The following is an 18,317-nucleotide window of genomic DNA, read 5'->3' as shown; positions in this document are numbered from 1 at the left end:
GCCTCCTTTATATGGAACCCCTCGGCAGCCATACACACAAATCGACTGGAGCGCATACAGAAAAAATTTCTATCCTTTGCCCTCTGCTCCCTTCACTTCCATGATCCCGCTCCTTCTTATTCCGCTAAATGCCGACTAGTGCATTTAGCTTCATTAGAAGATAGAAGAGCAGTGTCAGCTATTATAGTAATTTTTGATATTATTTCTGGAATAATTGATTGCCCCGCTTTACTAAGCCTTGTAAACTTTAGTGTTCCCGGTAGGCAGTTAAGATCAATGGAACCTTTCTCTACTCCGTTTTGTAGAACCAATTATGCCCTTAATGAGCCAATAACCAGGGCTTTATTATATTTTAACAAGCTACCACCCAACATGCGGCTGGACCCAACCTCCCCCAGAGACTTGGTCAAAAGGCAATTATATTTATACTTAGCTCGTAATGTAACTTAGGATTAATTTAAATTTAAAACTTTTGTAGCCAGATAAGGAGTCTATCCGTTGGCGAAATAAATAAATAAATAAATAAATAAATGAACACATAGTTCATTCTGTAAAATATTTATCCGTATATTTAAATGATAATTTTTGGGACAAATCAAAGACTAAAAGTATCATAACTAAGTCAAAAAAGAACTAAATTCAATTCGGAATTAACAAATCTGCATACTGAGTTTTTAATTTGAGGAAATCAAAATTTTTTTCCATTTTTGAGAAATTTAACGATGTAACCCCTTATCAAATTTTGAAAAAAAAAAAAAAAAAATTTCTCTTGGACATGGTCAGAAAGACTCGCCTGTTAATGCTGATCAAGAATATATATTATTTATGGGGTCAGAAAAACCGCCTTCACTGACTAAAATAAGAATAGCCTGTGTAGCCTTGTTTTCCAACATAATTTCATCTATTACTACTTTACCATTATCTATTTTAAAGTTCGATAAATTGCTACACTAGAGACTTTAAAATGCATCATTTGTGGGACTTAAGAGTGTAGAAACTTATAAAATATAAATCAATTTGAAGTAAGAACGAAAAACTTCATAAAACAGCTTAGTCACTGATAAGGCAACGTGAGCACAGGCTTTTAAAGTAAAATCTGGGTCAATTCAATTTCGGAAGATGTACTTAAAGGTCGTCTTCGCAGCTTGTTGACCTGCTTAAATGTGATTGATTAAAATTATAGCCCAAAATAGCTTCATTTTTAAATATAGTCATATAAGGTTCACTTATATGTATGTACATATTTTAAAATATAATTTCAGCATACTTTTCACTTTAAGTGAGTTTCACCAAAAACTAAACTGACGTGCAAAACTCCAACACGAATATACAGCTATTATTTCTTTAGCTGTATTTTTTTTTTAAATATTTTTTATGCTAAAGATCCAAGTTTCATTATATTTTATGTTTTCATAAGCTAATTGATATGCCCCTAGAAATATGTAAAATAAGTCAGATACTTTACTTTTGCACAATATACATATATTTATATATTTATATTATTGAATTTATGGTTCGAAACGCAACAAATTTTGCTTAGTTTTCATTAGATCTTTATCGTTTTTTTTTACGAAATTAATTTTACAAGTTTAATCTTTGTAAAAAGTTGTAAAAAGTTGATTTTATAAGCATCCATATCAATGCCAAATAAGATAAACATGACAATATTTTAGATATTTTTTTTATGTAGATTAAAAATTTTGCAGAGTATTTCGGCTTTCAAGAGACTTGATTCTTTTAAAACAATAATAACCGATTCGTAGTGGTAAATGAAAGAAAATATTAAGAATTTTGAGGGTTTTTAACTATTGTAATTTTAAGGCAGTTAACTACTTTCTTTTAAAAAATTCCCGTTTTTTAATTTATATCTAAATTAATTTTAATTTAATTCCTAATATATGCTTCATTTATTTGTCTTACAGGATATTATGTGAAATAAGCGCAGTATATGTTTACTATGAAGATTAAAAAATATGTAACACCTGTAAAAAGAAAAGATTTCAATAAATTCAAATGGATTTCACTGCTGTGTAGTCTCTGGTTAATTCCAACTGTACAAAGCAAATCCGATGACAAACACACAGCGACCCTCGAATATAGACTAGAGAACCAATCCGAGAATCTATATCGCTTTAGCCACAATGTATATAATGTTACCATACCAGAAAATAGTCTGGGTAAGACTTACGCTAAGGGAGTATTGCATGAAAGACTGGCCGGCATGAGAGTTGGCTTGAACTCAGAAGTTAAGTATAGGATAGTGAGCGGCGACAAGGAGAAGCTGTTTAAAGCCGAGGAGAAACTGGTTGGAGACTTTGCCTTCTTAGCTATTCGAACTCGAACAAATAACGTTGTGCTAAACAGAGAGAAAACTGAGGAATACGTAATAAGAGTAAAGGCACATGTACATTTGCACGACAGAAATATATCAAGCCATGAGGCGGAAACGAATATTCACATTAAAGTATTGGATCGCAACGACTTGAGTCCGCTGTTTTACCCAACCCAATATACTGTAGTTATTCCAGAGGACACTCCCAAATATCAAAGTATTCTAAAGGTCACCGCGGACGATGCAGATCTCGGCATCAATGGGGAAATCTACTACAGCCTGCTGATGGATAGCGAGTATTTCGCCATCCATCCAACTACTGGTGAAATAACCCTTTTACAGCCACTTCAGTATGCGGAAAACTCGCACTTTGAGCTCACGGTCCTCGCCTTTGACCGGGGATCCTGGGTGAACCATCAGAATCACCAGGCCAGCAAGGCCAAGGTGAGCATTTCGGTGAAACAGGTTAACTTTTATGCTCCGGAAATCTTTACAAAAACATTCTCGAGCGTCACACCCACATCGAATCCATTGATATATGGCATTATTCGGATAAATGACAAGGACATTGGGGTAAATGGAAATATTGGGCGACTGGAAATCGTCGATGGCAATCCGGATGGCACGTTTCTCCTGAGATCCGCAGAGACCAAAGACGAGTACTATATCGAATTGAATCAGTTTGCCCATTTAAGTCAGCAACATTTTATTTACAATTTAACCCTGCGAGCGGAGGACTTGGGGACTCCCCGCAGATTCGCCTACAAATCAGTTCCCATACAAATCAAGCCCGAGAACAAAAACATTCCTATTTTTACACAAGAAATCTACGAAGTCTCCATTCCGGAAACGGCCCCCATTAGCATGCCTGTGATAAGGCTGAAGGTAAGCGATCCTGACTTGGGAAAGAATGCATTGGTCTACCTGGAGATAGTGGGTGGCAACGAGGGCGATGAGTTTCGCATCAATCCAGACTCCGGAATGCTGTACACTGCCAAGCAGCTGGATGCCGAAAAGAAGTCTAGCTACACCCTAACCGTCTCGGCCATTGACCAGGCCAACGTTGGTTCGCGTAAGCAATCCTCGGCGAAGGTGAAGATCAGCGTGCAGGATATGAACGACAATGACCCGATCTTTGAGAATGTAAATAAAATGATTAGCATCAACGAAAACAACTTGGCTGGCTCCTTTGTTGTTAAGCTCACGGCCAAGGACAGGGACTCTGGTGAAAACTCGTACATATCTTATAGCATTGCCAATCTCAATACGGTGCCCTTTGAGATCGACCACTTCAGTGGGATCGTCAAGACCACCTCTCTCATTGACTACGAAACCATGAAGCGGAACTATGAACTGATAATACGGGCTTCGGATTGGGGATTGCCGTACAGGAGGCAGACGGAAATCAAACTCTCCATTGCCATCAAGGACATTAACGACAACAGGCCTCAGTTCGAGCGGGTTAACTGCTATGGAAAGGTTACTAAGTCGGCCCAGATGGGCACGGAGGTTTTTGTTACCTCCGCCATTGACTTTGATGCTGGCGACATTATTTCGTATCGGTTGAGCGATGGGAACGAGGACGGCTGCTTTAGCTTGGATCCTTCCACCGGTGCCCTGTCCATTGCCTGCGATTTGATGAAAACATCTATGACCAATCGTGTTCTCAAACTGTCTGCCACGGATGGAACCCATTTCTCCGATGATCTGATTATAAATGTACACCTAATGCCCAAAGACTTGGGAGGAGATGCCAGTGTTATGCATGGCTTTGGTTCCTTCGAGTGCCGAGAGACGGGAGTGGCCAGAAGGCTGGCTGAAACCATGGCTTTGGCGGAAAAAAACAACGTGAATATTGTGTCGGAATCGGTGTTTAGTGACTTGTCCCTGACTCCCAGTCGATATGGCCAAAACATACACAGACCCGAGTTCGTAAACTTTCCCCAGGAGTTGTCTATAAACGAAAGTGTTCAGCTGGGCGAAACCGTGGCCTGGATAGAGGCTAAAGACCGAGATTTGGGCTACAATGGCAAACTGGTTTTTGCCATTTCCGACGGGGACTATGATTCCGTTTTTCGTATCGATCCCGACCGCGGTGAACTTCAGATAATTGGTTATTTGGACAGAGAGCGTCAAAATGAATATGTCCTGAATATCACCGTCTACGATCTGGGCAACCCCACAAAATCAAATTCCAAAATGCTTCCAATAACTATCCTAGATGTGAATGATAATCGTCCGGTGATACAAAAGACTTTAGCCACCTTTCGGCTGGCGGAAAGTGCCAGGATAGGCACTGTGGTGCATTGCATACATGCCACGGATGCTGACTCGGGAGTTAATGCTCAAGTGACTTATGCCTTGTCCGTTGAATGTAGTGATTTTACAGTCAACGCTACCACAGGCTGCATTCGTCTAGCTAAGCCACTCGATCGCGAAAGACAGGATAACTATGCTCTACACATAACGGCAAAGGATGGCGGAAATCCAGTTCTATCCTCAGAGGCTCTGGTTTACGTCCTGGTCGATGATGTCAATGACAATGCCCCGGTATTTGGTGTCCAGGAATATATATTTAAAGTACGCGAAGATCTACCCCGAGGAACCGTGCTGGCCGTCATAGAAGCAGTCGACGATGACATTGGTCCAAATGCCGACATTCTCTTCTCCCTTAAAGAAGAGACCCAAGATGAGGAGCTTTTTAAGATCGACAAGCACACAGGTGCCATACGGACCCAAGGAAATCTGGACTATGAGAACAAACAAGTGCATAATCTCATTGTTAGCGCCATTGATGGCGGCGATCCCTCCCTGACATCCGACATGCCCATTGTGATCATGATCATCGATGTCAACGAAAACCGTTTTGCTCCCGAATTCGACGACTTTGTTTATGAGGGGAAAATAAAGGAGAACCGACCGAAGGGAACGTTTATAATGAATGTAACTGCCCGCGACATGGATACAATAGATCTAAACTCGAAAATCACGTATTCCATCACCGGTGGCGATGGCCTTGGCATTTTCGCTGTCAATAATCAAGGTTTGTTTTGTTTTTTGGAAATAAAAGGTGGACATTTTGTATATATAAATCTTACAGGTTCAATAACTTCCTTATCTCAACTGGATACGGAGACGAAAGCCTTTTACTGGCTGACACTATGTGCTCAGGACTCTGCCATAGTTCCTCTAAGCAATTGTGTAGAAGTAAGAGCTTAGACAATTTATAGAGTTCATTGTTAAAATGTATCTTAATTAGGTTTATATCCAAGTCGAAAACGAAAACGATAACATACCGCTGACAAGCAAGCCAGTGTACTATGTTAATGTTACGGAGGCGAGTGAGGAGAACATTGAGATTATAACCCTGAATGCCGTAGATCCAGATATTGATCCTGCACAGTTTATTACCTACAGCATTGTGTCTGGAAACTTGGTTGGCTACTTTGAAATTGATGCAAAAACAGGTAAAACAAATCGAAGGCACATCTAAGCGTAATATTTTCATTTATATTTGCATTATTTTTAGGAGTAATTAAGACCACTGAGCGCAAATTGGACAGAGAAAATCAGGCAGAGCACATTCTGGAGGTAATTGAATTTAAAAACAAAGATTTAGTGTAGTATTAACTCACATTTCCTTCTTGTCAGGTGGGTATATCGGATAATGGTTCGCCAGTGCTATCATCTACTTCGAGAATCGTAGTATCAGTCCTGGATATTAACGATAATAGCCCAGAGTTTGACCAAAGGGTTTACAAAGTCCAAGTTCCATCTTCAGCCACTGTGAACCAGTCCATATTTCAGGTAAGTTGTAATTTATATTTAAGCTGGAAAGACCAAAGCAAAGTTTGTAATTAATGTAGTTAAATTTATAAAAATAATGAAAAATATAAACCAAAATGAAAACTAACTAATTCATGATTGTTTTTTACAGGTCCATGCTATTGACAACGATGATGGTGAAAATGGACGTATCACCTATTCCATCAAGTCCGGAAAGGGTAAAAATAAATTTCGCATCGATAGCCACAGAGGACACATTTATATAGCTAAACCCTTGGAGTCCGATAATGAGTTTGAAATTCACATCAAAGCCGAGGACAATGGAATTCCCAAAAAGAGTCAAACCGCCCGAGTGAATATAGTTGTAGTTCCTGTTAATCCCAACTCCCAGGCAGCACCCTTGATTGTAAAGAAGTCCACTGAAAATGCTGTTGTTGATCTCACGGAGAATGATAAGCCAGGATTTTTGGTTACTCAAGTCTTGGCTGTGGACGACGACAACGATCAACTGTGGTACAACATTTCCAGTAAGTTTAATACATTTTAAACTAATAATAAAACCAACTCCTTCTTAAAATCACCTTCTTTTTTGATAGGCGGCAATGAAGACAACACCTTTTATATTGGCCAAGACAACGGGAACATTTTGCTCGCCAAGTATCTGGACTATGAAACACAAAAGTCCTATAACCTGACTATAAGTGTGACTGATGGGACATTCACTTCGCTGACGAATCTCCTGGTTCAGGTTATCGATATCAATGACAACACGCCGCAGTTCGCAAAGGATGTGTACCACGTGAATATATCGGAGAATATTGAGGAAGAATCCATTATTATGCAGCTGCATGCGACTGATAGGGACGAAGATAAGAAGCTATTCTATCACCTGCATGCCACACAGGATCCCTCATCCCTGGCCTTGTTTCGCATAGATTCTATCAGTGGAAACGTAATCGTCACCCAGAGACTGGACTTTGAGAAGACCGCCCAACACATCTTGATTGTTTTTGTCAAGGATCAGGGTGCTCCTGGGAAAAGAAACTATGCCAAGATCATTGTTAATGTCCATGATCACAACGACCATCATCCGGAATTCACAGCGAAAATTATTCAAAGCAAGGTCCCAGAGAGTGCCGCCGTGGGATCCAAGCTGGCCGAAGTGCGGGCCATTGACCGGGACAGCGGTCACAATGCCGAGATCCAGTACTCGATTATAACTGGGAACGTGGGCAGTGTGTTTGAGATTGACCCCATCTTTGGCGTAATAACGCTAGCCGGCAGCTTGAACATTAACAAGATCCAAGAGTATATGCTTCAAGTGAAGGCCGTAGACCTGGGCAGCCCACCTCTCTCATCGCAGATACCTGTCCACATAATTGTCACCATGTCGGAGAACGATCCGCCCAAGTTCTCCACCAACAACATTGCCATTGAAATATTCGAAAACCTAGGCATTGGGACCTTTGTTACTCAAGTTGCCGCTCGTTCGTCCTCATCCATTTTCTTTAATATTATTTCTGGCAATGTGAACGACAGCTTTCGTATCAACCCATCCACGGGAGTTATTGTTATCAATGCAAATATCGACTACGAACTAATCAAGTGAGCAAATGGGGGTCTTGAATCGAAACTCATTTTTAAGTTTATCAACTTTTTTCAGGGTATTCAACCTGACTGTTAGGGGCACCAACATGGCAGCCGAGTCCGCCTGCCAAAACGTAATAATACATATCCTAGACGACAACGACAATGTTCCGTATTTCGTTCAAAATGAATATGTGGGAGCCTTATCCGAATCCGCCGAAGTGGGATCTTACGTACTTAAAGTACATGATTCAACAAAAGAGTAAGTATTATATGGCGTTTAATTTATCAAGTTAACTTTAGCCGTTTTCCCACAACAAATTCTTGAAAAGTGGCACGTTTTCCAACTAACTAATTCATATATTTTTCATTTCAGTCATTTAACATTACAAGTAAAGGATGCCGATGTCGGAGTCAATGGAATGGTGGAGTACCACATAAACAATGATCTGGCTAAACAAGTATTTAAAATAGATTCAACCACCGGCGCCATAGAATTGTTAAGACTTTTGGACTATGAAACAAATGCTGGCTATACATTCGATGTAACGGTAAGGAAAAGCAGAATAATAGCAAGTAAATTTATATTTATTTACTTTATTTTATTCCATTTTAGGTCAGTGACATGGGCAAACCCAAATTACATTCCACGACCACAGCTCATGTGACAATACGCGTTATTAATGTCAACGACTGCCCGCCAGTATTTAGCGAACGAGAACTCAATGTAACGCTGTTCCTGCCAACATTTGAAAACGTTTTCGTGGCACAAATTAATGCCAAGGATGCTGATAATGATACCCTACGCTTTGATATTGTGGATGGAAACTCCGATGAATGCTTTCAAATAGATAAATACACGGGGATTTTGACAACAAGGTAAATGTAAATAATTGAAAAGGAAAGAAACAAATATTTAATATTTCTTTTTACAGAAGTTTCGAAATTTTGAATAATCAAAATGATCAAAATGAATACAACTTGCATGTTCGTGCCTCTGATGGAATATACTCGGCCATTTTAATTGCAAAAATAAAGATTGTTTCTGCCGAGGATTCAAACTTTTCATTTCAAAGAGAATCCTACAGATTTTCGGCTTTTGAGAACAACACCAAGGTGGCCACAATAGGACTAGTTAATGTGATAGGAAACTCGCTGAACGAAAATGTCGAGTACAGAATCTTGAATCCCACACAATTGTTCAATATCGGCATCAGTTCGGGTGCCTTGAAAACCACTGGCGTTATTTTCGATCGTGAAGCACAGGATTTGTACAGGCTTTTTGTGGAAGCCAAGTCAGTGGTACTTTTTGACGGACTAAACTCCAGTGTGCGTCGAGCAGTTACTTCCGTGTACATATCCGTTCTGGATGTAAATGACAATTGCCCCTTGTTCGTCAATATGCCCTACTACGCCACTGTTTCCATAGACGACCCCAAGGGTACGATTATCATGCAGGTCAAGGCCGTGGACTTGGACAGTGCCGAGAATGGCGAGGTTCGCTATGAATTGAAAAAGGGAAATGGTGAATTGTTTAAACTGGATCGAAAGACGGGAGAGTTGTCCATAAAACAGCATGTTGAAGGCCATAATCGGCACTATGAACTGACTGTGGCTGCCTATGATGGGGCCATAACTCCGTGCTCTTCAGAGGCTCCGCTTCAGGTTAAAGTGAGTTTTGAGATTAGAAAAAGTGTGTTCAGTTAGTAAAATGTATTTTTACAGGTTATTGACCGTTCCATGCCCGTCTTTGAGAAGCAGTTTTACACTGTGAGCGTCAAGGAGGATGTGGAAATGTATTCGGCTCTGTCCGTGTCCATTGAAGCCGAAAGCCCCCTGGGAAGAAGTCTGATTTACACAATTTCCTCTGATAACCAATCCTTTGAAATAGACTACAACACAGGTAACTTTTTTAGGAATTATTTAGGATCATTGCTTTAACATTTTCGCTTGCTTTCAGGTTCAATTTTCGTGGTTAACGAACTGGATTACGAAGAAAAGAGTAGCCATGATGTCTCAATCCGAGCAACCGATAGCCTTTCCGGAGTCTTTGCCGAAGTCGTTCTTTCTGTCTCGATTATTGATGTGAATGACTGCTATCCGGAGATCGAAAGCGATTTATACAATATAACCATTCCCGAAAATTCTTCATTTGGAACGCAAATTCTGAAAATTAATGCTACCGACAAGGACTCGGGTGCCAATGCGAAACTCTCCTATTATATTGAATCAATTAATGGGCAAAACAACTCCGACCTGTTCTATATAGATGTCACAGATGGAAATCTGTACTTGAAGACGCCCCTGGACTACGAGCAAATCAAATACCACCACATTGTTGTTAATGTAAAAGACCATGGATCGCCATCACTGAGCTCCAGATCGAATATATTTATAACAGGTATGAGATGATAGAAAATATACATTTTATAAGAACCCACACTAGCTATCATTTTCATTTTCGAATTGAATTTGATGCCTTTTTGATTTGACTATGATATGTGTATATTATTTAATATTAAAAATGAGTAACAATGTTCTATAAACACTTTTGCAGTCAAAGACTTGAACGATAACCCTCCCTGCTTTGTGGAACCATCCTACTTCACCAAACTCTCCGTAGCAGCCGTTCGTGGACAATTTGTTGCTTTACCCAAGGCATACGACAAAGATATCTCTGATACTGATTCTCTCGAGTACAAAATCGTCTACGGCAATGAGCTGCAAACGTATAACATTGACAAGCTAACTGGCGTAATAACTCTACAAAACATGTTGAATTTCACCGACAAGAGCAGCACAGTTTTAAATATTTCGGTTTCGGATGGAGTGCATACCGCCTACGCACGTTTGAAAATATCGCTGCTACCGGAGAACATGTACAGTCCGCAGTTTGAGCACCTGACATATGAGGCAAAAATACCAGAAAATCTGTTACACGGTCATAATATAATAACGGTGCGTATTTATTAATATTATTTATATATTAATTAATTTATTAAAATTATGTAATATTAATATTAATAATAATAATATTATTATTTCTATTTATTTTCTCAGGTAAAAGCATCCGATGCAGATTTCGGTTCGTATTCAAATCTCTATTATGAGATAGTTTCCGAAGAAATGAAAAAGTTCTTCCTCATCGACCAAACAACGGGTGTGATTACCTCAAGAGTTACCTTTGATCGCGAGAAAAGGGATGAGTATGTGGTCCTAGTAAAGGTATCCGATGGCGGCGGTAAATTCGGCTTTGCATCCGTCAAGGTTGTAGTTGTTGATGTCAATGACAACGTTCCATATTTCCTATTGAAGGAATACAAAATTGTTATAAGCACAGCGACCGTGGCGAACAAGACTATTTTAACGGTAAGTTGGTATTACATCATATTTTATTTTTACCAAGAAAGGGGCGAGGAAAAGGGGGCTTCTTAAAAAATCTAGCCAAGCGTTTTATCTGGGTTTCAAGATGTCTATCAATATGTACATTTCTATTTTAGGTAAAAGCTAAAGACGATGATATAGACGATAATGGCTCTGTCAGCTACCAAATCGTTGAAAAGTCTATCGATAAAGTATCTAAAGATTTAATTGAAATTCACGAAAATACTGGGGAGATTAAGCTTAAACAAGATGCGGCTATCCTAGGCGTTGGGTCCTTTCAATTCTTTCTCCGTGCCTCCGACCATGGAGACCCAAAGTTTCACTCGGAAGTACCAGTTTCAATTGAAATAATTGACACAGAGGCAAGCAGCATTCCCCTGTTCGAAAAGCCTTTAATACTGCTCAAGATCATTGAATCTACGCCACCGGGAACTGTGCTAACTAAGCTCCACACAATTGGAAACTTTACCTTTAAATATGCCATAGCAGCCGAGCAGGACAACTTTATGATTTCGGATAATGGAGAGCTTATCCTTCAGCAAACGCTGGACAGGGAGCAAAGAGAGTCGCATCACCTGATTGTTGTGGCGGAAACAGCTACCGTGCCGGTTCTCTTTGCCTATGCCGATGTCTTGATCGATGTGAGGGACGAAAATGACAACTATCCCAAGTTTGACAATACCTTTTACAGTGCCAGTGTGGCGGAGAACAGTGAAAAGGTGATTTCGCTGGTGAAAGTATCGGCCACAGATGCTGACACTGGGCCCAACGGCGATATTCGATACTACCTGGAAGGTGATACGGAAAACATCCAGAATATATTTGACATTGACATTTACACTGGCTGGATAACCCTGCTGACCTCCCTAGACCGAGAGGTTCAGTCCGAATACAATTTTAAGGTAATTGCCGCTGACAATGGACACCCAAAGCACGATGCCCGAGTACCTGTAACAATCAAGATTGTCGACTACAATGACAATGCACCTGCATTTAAGCTGCCTATCGAAAGACTGTCTGTTTTCGAGAACGCCCTCCCGGGAACTGTTCTGATCAACCTAATTCTCATTGATCCGGATATCGAGAAGCAGGAGATGGACTTTTTCATCATATCCGGCGACAAGCAGGCCCAGTTTCAGATCGGTAAAAGCGGCGAGTTATTTATAGCCAAACCATTAGATCGCGAGCAAATAGTGTTTTACAACTTGACTATAATTGCCACTGATGGAAAGTTCACTGCCAAGGCTAACGTAGAGATAGACGTTAAGGACATCAACGACAATACGCCTTACTGCCTGAAACCGCGCTACCACATCAACGTTAACGAATCAATCGGATTAGGAACAGTTCTAGTTGAAATTAAAGCCATTGACTTTGATTTACAAAGCAAACTTCGCTTTTATCTCTCCGGCAAAGGAGCCGATGACTTCACCATTGGAAAAGATAGTGGAATCCTTAAGGTGGCCAACGCACTAGATCGAGAGACTACGCCTAGGTACAAGTTGGTAGCTCACGTCCAGGATGGCAAAGACTTTACCCAAGAATGCTTCTCGGAAATCATAGTCACAGTCAATGACATCAACGACAATATTCCTGTTTTTTCCATGGCTCAGTATAGGGTTAGTGTGCCGGAAGATGCTCAGCTGAATACCCTTATCACTAAGGTACATGCCATGGATAAGGATTTCGGTGTCAATCGACAAATTAAATACTTTTTAATGGGCGAAAATCATGACTATTTCCAAATCTCCAAGTCAACCGGTATTATTAAGCTGGACAAGAACCTTGATCGCGAAACCATTTCACTTTTTAACTTGACTGTCAAAGCAGAGGATTGCGGGGTGCCAAAATTACATTCCATAGCCACAGTGGCTGTCAACATACTGGACATTAATGACAACCCACCCGAGTTTAGTATGCGTCAGTATTCCTGTAAAGTTTACGAAAATGCTACCCATGGCACCGAGGTCTGTACTGTCTATGCCGCCTCAATAGATATTGGCGTAAATGCGGACATTCACTACTATATAATGAGTGGGAATGAGCAAGGCAAGTTCCAAATGGATTCCGCCACGGGTGTGTTGTCCCTGAATGCCACTTTGGATTACGAAATGTCGAAATTTTACTTCCTTACCATACAAGCCATCGATGGGGGAACTCCACCTCTCAGCAATAATGCCTACGTAAATGTTTCCATTCTGGATATTAATGACAACAGTCCCAAGTTCCTGCAGAACTTGTATCGCATCAATGTGAACGAGGACATTACGGTGGGTTCTAAGATCCCTGTGGATGTCAAGGCCACAGATGAAGACTCCAGCAGCAATGGCCTGGTGAGTTACAGCATAGAAAAGGGCGACAATATAGGCCAGTTCTCTATTGATAGCAAAAACGGCACCCTGAGTGTATCACGCCCTCTGGATAGGGAGACTATTCCCCACTATAGCTTGGAGATTCAAGCCTGCGACCAGGGTATCCCCCAACGCTGCAATAGTGTGCCAGTTCACGTAAACATTTTGGACACTAACGACAATGCCCCCATGTTCTCCAGCTCAAATTATAGCGTGGTGCTTCAGGAAAATCGACCCTTGGGTTATATATTTCTTACATTCCAAATTACCGACGCAGACGAATCACCCAATACCACGCCCTACACATTCGATATTCGGTCTGGCAACGAGGCCAGGCTCTTTCGCCTGGAGCAAGATGGCTCCCTCAGCACTGCCTCGCGGTTCAATCACAATTTGCAGGATGAATTCGTAATACAAGTTCGCGTTTTTGACAATGGCACTCCACCACTGTACTCCGATGCCTGGGTTGTAGTGAAAATTATTGAGGAAAGCCAATATCCACCCATAGCCACACCCTTGGAAGTGACAATTAATTCATTCGAAGATGATTTCTCCGGCGCATTTATTGGCAAGGTTTATGCCACCGACCAGGACAAGTACGACGAGCTGAACTTTAGCTTGATGTCCGGTCCCGAGGATATGTATCAGAATGCCAAGTTGTTTAACATTTCCACAAAATCGGGAAAAATCTATGCCATATCCAACCTGGACATTGGTCTCTACAAACTGAATATCTCCGTGTCTGATGGCAAATACCAAGTCTTCACGTTAGTCAAGATCAATGTGGAACTAGTCACAAACGACATGCTAAAGGAGTCGGTTGTGATCCGTTTTAGCAGGGTTTCAGCCTCTGAATTCTTGCTCAGCCACAGGAAGACCTTTATGCGCTCCATTAGGAATATCATGCGATGTCGCCAAAAGGATGTGATTTTAATCACGCTGCAAACGGAGGCGCTCAAAAACTCTCCAACTGCCACGCGACATGCCAGATCACTCGACTCCAATTTAAATGTGGTGTTTGCAGTCCGAAAGCAGCAGATTATACCCGATTCCGATGAGTTCTTTACCAGCGATGAAATCCGTCAGACCTTGATAGACAAAAAGAATGAGATTGAAAACGAAACCAATTTGGTGGTCGAGGAAATACTTCCATCCAGCTGTCAGAGCAAGCAAAACGCATGCGTTCATGGGGAATGCAAGCAAATATTGAAGATTCTAAAGAAGAACGTGACCACCACGTTTACGGATGTCATAAGCTTTGCAGCTCCCTCGTACAGCCAGGTCAACAGATGCGTCTGCCGGCCAGGATTCGATGGTAGGCATTGCAATGAGACGGTAAATGCCTGCTCCTCGGATCCCTGCTCGCCGCAAAGGATTTGCCTGCCTTCTGGTTCCGTTCTGGGTTACCAGTGCGTCTGTCCCAAGGGATTTTCGGGTACCTACTGCGAGAGAAAGTCAACCAAGTGCAACAATGAATCCTGTGATCTCGGCCTCTTCACGGCCGTTTCCTTTGGCGGCAAGAGCTATGCCCATTACAAGATCAACAAAATGAAGGCAAAATTCGCTCTGGAAAATGAATTTTCGTATTCCCTGCAAATAAGAACCGTGCAGCAAACAGGAACTCTTCTGTACGCCAGCGGCAAGGTGGATTACAACATACTGGAGATTATAAATGGGGCTGTGCAGTACAGATTCGATCTGGGCTCCGGCGAGGGCGTCATAAGCGTCTCGAGCATTTACATCTCCGACGGAGAGTGGCACGTGATCAGTCTGGAGCGATCCCTCAACAGTGCCAAGCTGATGGTGGACAACAAGCATGTTTCGCATGGCAGCGCTCCGGGTGTGAACGGGATTCTGAACATACAGTCCAATGACATCTTCGTGGGCGCCGAGGTTCGGCCGCATCCCTCGATAATCGGCTATGAGGACATCCAACGCGGCTTCATCGGTTGCATGGCCAACATCAAAATAGCCAAGGAGTCGTTGCCGTTGTACATTTCCGGAGGCAGTACGATAGCTGCTCTGAAGAGATTCACGAATGTGGAGTTCAAGTGCGATCCTTCGAATGTGCTGGTTGTCTTGGGGATTTGCGGTTCACAGCCATGTGCCAACAGCGGAATCTGCAAGGAACTTGGGGCCACTGACTTTGAGTGTGCCTGCCAGCCTAGATATTCGGGCAAACAATGCGAGATTGATTTGGACCCTTGCTCCTCGGGACCTTGCCTGTTTGGAGGGCGGTGCGACTATCATGGACCCAACAACTACAGCTGCACGTGTCCGATTCACTTGTCTGGAAAGAGATGCGAATATGGCAAGTTCTGCACACCAAATCCCTGCAAGAACGGCGGTATTTGCGAGGAGGGCGATGGCATCTCGCACTGCATGTGCCGAGGCTACACCGGACCCACCTGCGAGATCGATGTGGATGAATGCGAGAACCAGCCCTGCGGCAATGGAGCCACTTGTATCAACGAGCCTGGCAGCTTCCGGTGCATTTGTCCCTCGTATCTCACAGGAGCCAGCTGCGGAGATCCCCTCTACTCGAATTCGATTTCCACAAAGTTGAAGAACTTTTCCATGGAACACATCAGCGGCATCATATCGGGCTTAGCCGTGGTGTTGGTGGTCATTAGTTGTGCCCTCTGCTGTGTGGTTATCAGAAGGAGTTCCTCCTCGAAGCGTAGGAATAGGCTCGAAAAAGACAAAAGTAAGCCGTCCTACAAGGAGGCGAATCTGAACTCTCTGGTCGACAAGGACAACTACTGCAAGCCCAACGTAAAGTTGAGCAATTTGGAAGTCAACCAGCGTCCCATTAGCTACACAGCAGCGCCAAATGATAACCACCTCTTCCTGAGCAATAGGAATTTTGTGAATAACTTGGACATACTTCGGAGTTACGGTTCGGCTGGCGATGAGCTGGAAAATGTGCCATTTGAGTATCAGAAGGTCAATCGAAATAAGCAGCACGTCAACATAAACACCTGTCATTCCGCTGCCGAGGCAGATAGCACCGCCTACAAACAGGAATGGTGTGAACAGATGCACCTGAGGACCTTTAGTGAAAATAAACTGAACAATGGTGAGTGTCCTAATTTAAACTTTAAAATCATTTTTAAAATAAAGCGGAATTTTCAGAACTCAAAAGGGACTTTGGACCATCTGTCAGTCGCTTCTCCACTGGTAAATTGATCCAAGTTGAAATGCCGAACGTGTGCCACTCTTCCACAGCGAATTTCGTTGACTATTCGGCTCTAGCCAATGGTCAGTACCATTGGGACTGCTCCGACTGGGTTCGCAAAAGCCATAATCCCTTGCCAGATATCACAGAAGTTCCCGGAGCCGAAATCGCCGACTCCTCAAGCTTACACAGCAACGATAGCAATGAGTCCAAGTCGAAGAAAGCCTTTTTCGTGCACAGTAAGTTTATAAAATTTGTTAAGTTGAGAGTTATGTTAAAGCTTGTACTCATTAGGGGAAGACGGAGGTGTTGATCCGACAAGGGATATTGCTGCACTGAATGAGGATATTGGATCGGAATATCTGGACTCGGAGGCAGAGAGCTGTTTGGAGCCGTTCATGTTGCCGATATCAAATAATCAGCCGCTTTCAAGACTGAGTTCTTTTAATAATATCGAGAATGAAGACTATAAATCAAATACAGGTAAATATAAATCTCTTTTTTGAATTATTAACAAAAGTTAACGAAAACAAGCAATTTAATTTAATTATTTATTATACAATTTTTTCATAAAATTATTTTAAATAGATAACTAAATAAAATAACGCTCTTAAAATATAATTAAAGCTCTTTAAGTCTAAGTTTTTTATTTTGGAATTAAATTAAAGTAACTCTTTAAGGGAACAACACATTGATTTTGTTTTAAAATTCCAGATTATTGATTAGCACAGTTTGAATAATTTAGTTTAGTATTTATTTAAACCTAAGACCTTATAAAAATAAGATTCCAAGCAACTTTTACTTGTCTTATTATTATAAAGTCTTGCTTAAAACAATCCAAACTTCTTAGTAAAATCATTTCCTTTGTAACTTTACTTATACATTTTTCATTTATAGTTTTAATATTTTTCTTAACTATCCCACACTAAACTGCTATCTGTGACTAATATACTTAACAACTTCATTTCATGCAATCAGTGCCTTTACCGTCGAAAGTTAGTCATTCGTGTAAGTTTTAAATTTACAATGAATATTATTAATTTCTTGTTCTTTATACTGTTCAAAAGATATTGACTTTGAATGACCGAAAATGTATTTTTTTTATTTAATATATAAGCAGCTAAACGGTTTAAATAATTATTCATAAATAATGAGTAGTTTTTCTCATCATCTTTTGTTAATAAAACCATGAAATATTTAACAAATTCCCTTTTTGATTTAATTAACAGGCAAAGTATATTTAAGACATCCTGATTCATATTTACCTACGATGCATTTTCCAAGTGAAACGGATGGGGAGAGCTCTATGACCGAGGGGCCGATTTCAAGGAAGGAAATGAAAACCAGAAGGACGATAAGTGGTAAGTTCAATAGGCATTTTTTAAGTGTAAGGATTGATAATCCAAATCTTGGTTTTGTTTTGTTGTTTTTTTCTCAGAAAATTCAGAGGAGGCATACCTATTTCCATGTGCTGTCGGAGAAATTGGCTCCAACAGCAATATTTCGGTTCGACTGTGTGAAATTGAAGATTCTGAGTTGGAGGAGTTTTTACCACAACAACCACAAACCAACAATTAAATGACATGCTAAATATATAAGAACTACATTTTACACAAATTATTTGATTTCGTTATATACTATTTTCCATAGGAAAACAAACTTTGGTTATATATTTTCAATAAAAAAATATATGACTATA

At 41.0% G+C, this 18,317-nt stretch overlaps 1 protein-coding gene across 2 annotated transcripts in view; it reads left to right on the top strand.

Moving 5' to 3' along the window:
• kug (FAT atypical cadherin kugelei) overlaps positions 1-18,317 on the top strand; it is a 22,773-nt gene extending 4,456 nt beyond the window's left edge. Inside the window, exons 2-22 of one of the 2 annotated variants that reach the window (XM_070286038.1) lie at positions 1,923-5,375; positions 5,433-5,539; positions 5,592-5,799; positions 5,862-5,923; positions 5,984-6,139; positions 6,270-6,645; positions 6,715-7,723; positions 7,782-7,967; positions 8,082-8,256; positions 8,322-8,584; positions 8,641-9,376; positions 9,431-9,608; positions 9,666-10,106; positions 10,263-10,663; positions 10,766-11,074; positions 11,206-16,519; positions 16,576-16,857; positions 16,913-17,101; positions 17,597-17,626; positions 17,848-17,979; positions 18,057-18,317. In XM_070286038.1, coding sequence (XP_070142139.1) covers positions 1,949-5,375; positions 5,433-5,539; positions 5,592-5,799; positions 5,862-5,923; positions 5,984-6,139; positions 6,270-6,645; positions 6,715-7,723; positions 7,782-7,967; positions 8,082-8,256; positions 8,322-8,584; positions 8,641-9,376; positions 9,431-9,608; positions 9,666-10,106; positions 10,263-10,663; positions 10,766-11,074; positions 11,206-16,519; positions 16,576-16,857; positions 16,913-17,101; positions 17,597-17,626; positions 17,848-17,979; positions 18,057-18,196 — 14,121 coding nt within the window. In that variant the 5' untranslated portion in view covers positions 1,923-1,948 and the 3' untranslated portion in view covers positions 18,197-18,317. The remainder of the gene's footprint in view (positions 1-1,922; positions 5,376-5,432; positions 5,540-5,591; positions 5,800-5,861; positions 5,924-5,983; positions 6,140-6,269; positions 6,646-6,714; positions 7,724-7,781; positions 7,968-8,081; positions 8,257-8,321; positions 8,585-8,640; positions 9,377-9,430; positions 9,609-9,665; positions 10,107-10,262; positions 10,664-10,765; positions 11,075-11,205; positions 16,520-16,575; positions 16,858-16,912; positions 17,102-17,596; positions 17,627-17,847; positions 17,980-18,056) is intronic. The other variant, XM_017178684.3, reaches the window with a different exon arrangement.

Source organism: Drosophila kikkawai, chromosome 3L, assembly GCF_030179895.1.
Source record: "Drosophila kikkawai strain 14028-0561.14 chromosome 3L, DkikHiC1v2, whole genome shotgun sequence".
Classification (NCBI taxonomy): Eukaryota; Metazoa; Arthropoda; class Insecta; order Diptera; family Drosophilidae; genus Drosophila; species Drosophila kikkawai.
Note: the sequence above shows the minus strand (reverse complement) of the source record. Positions and strands in the feature narration are given on the sequence as shown.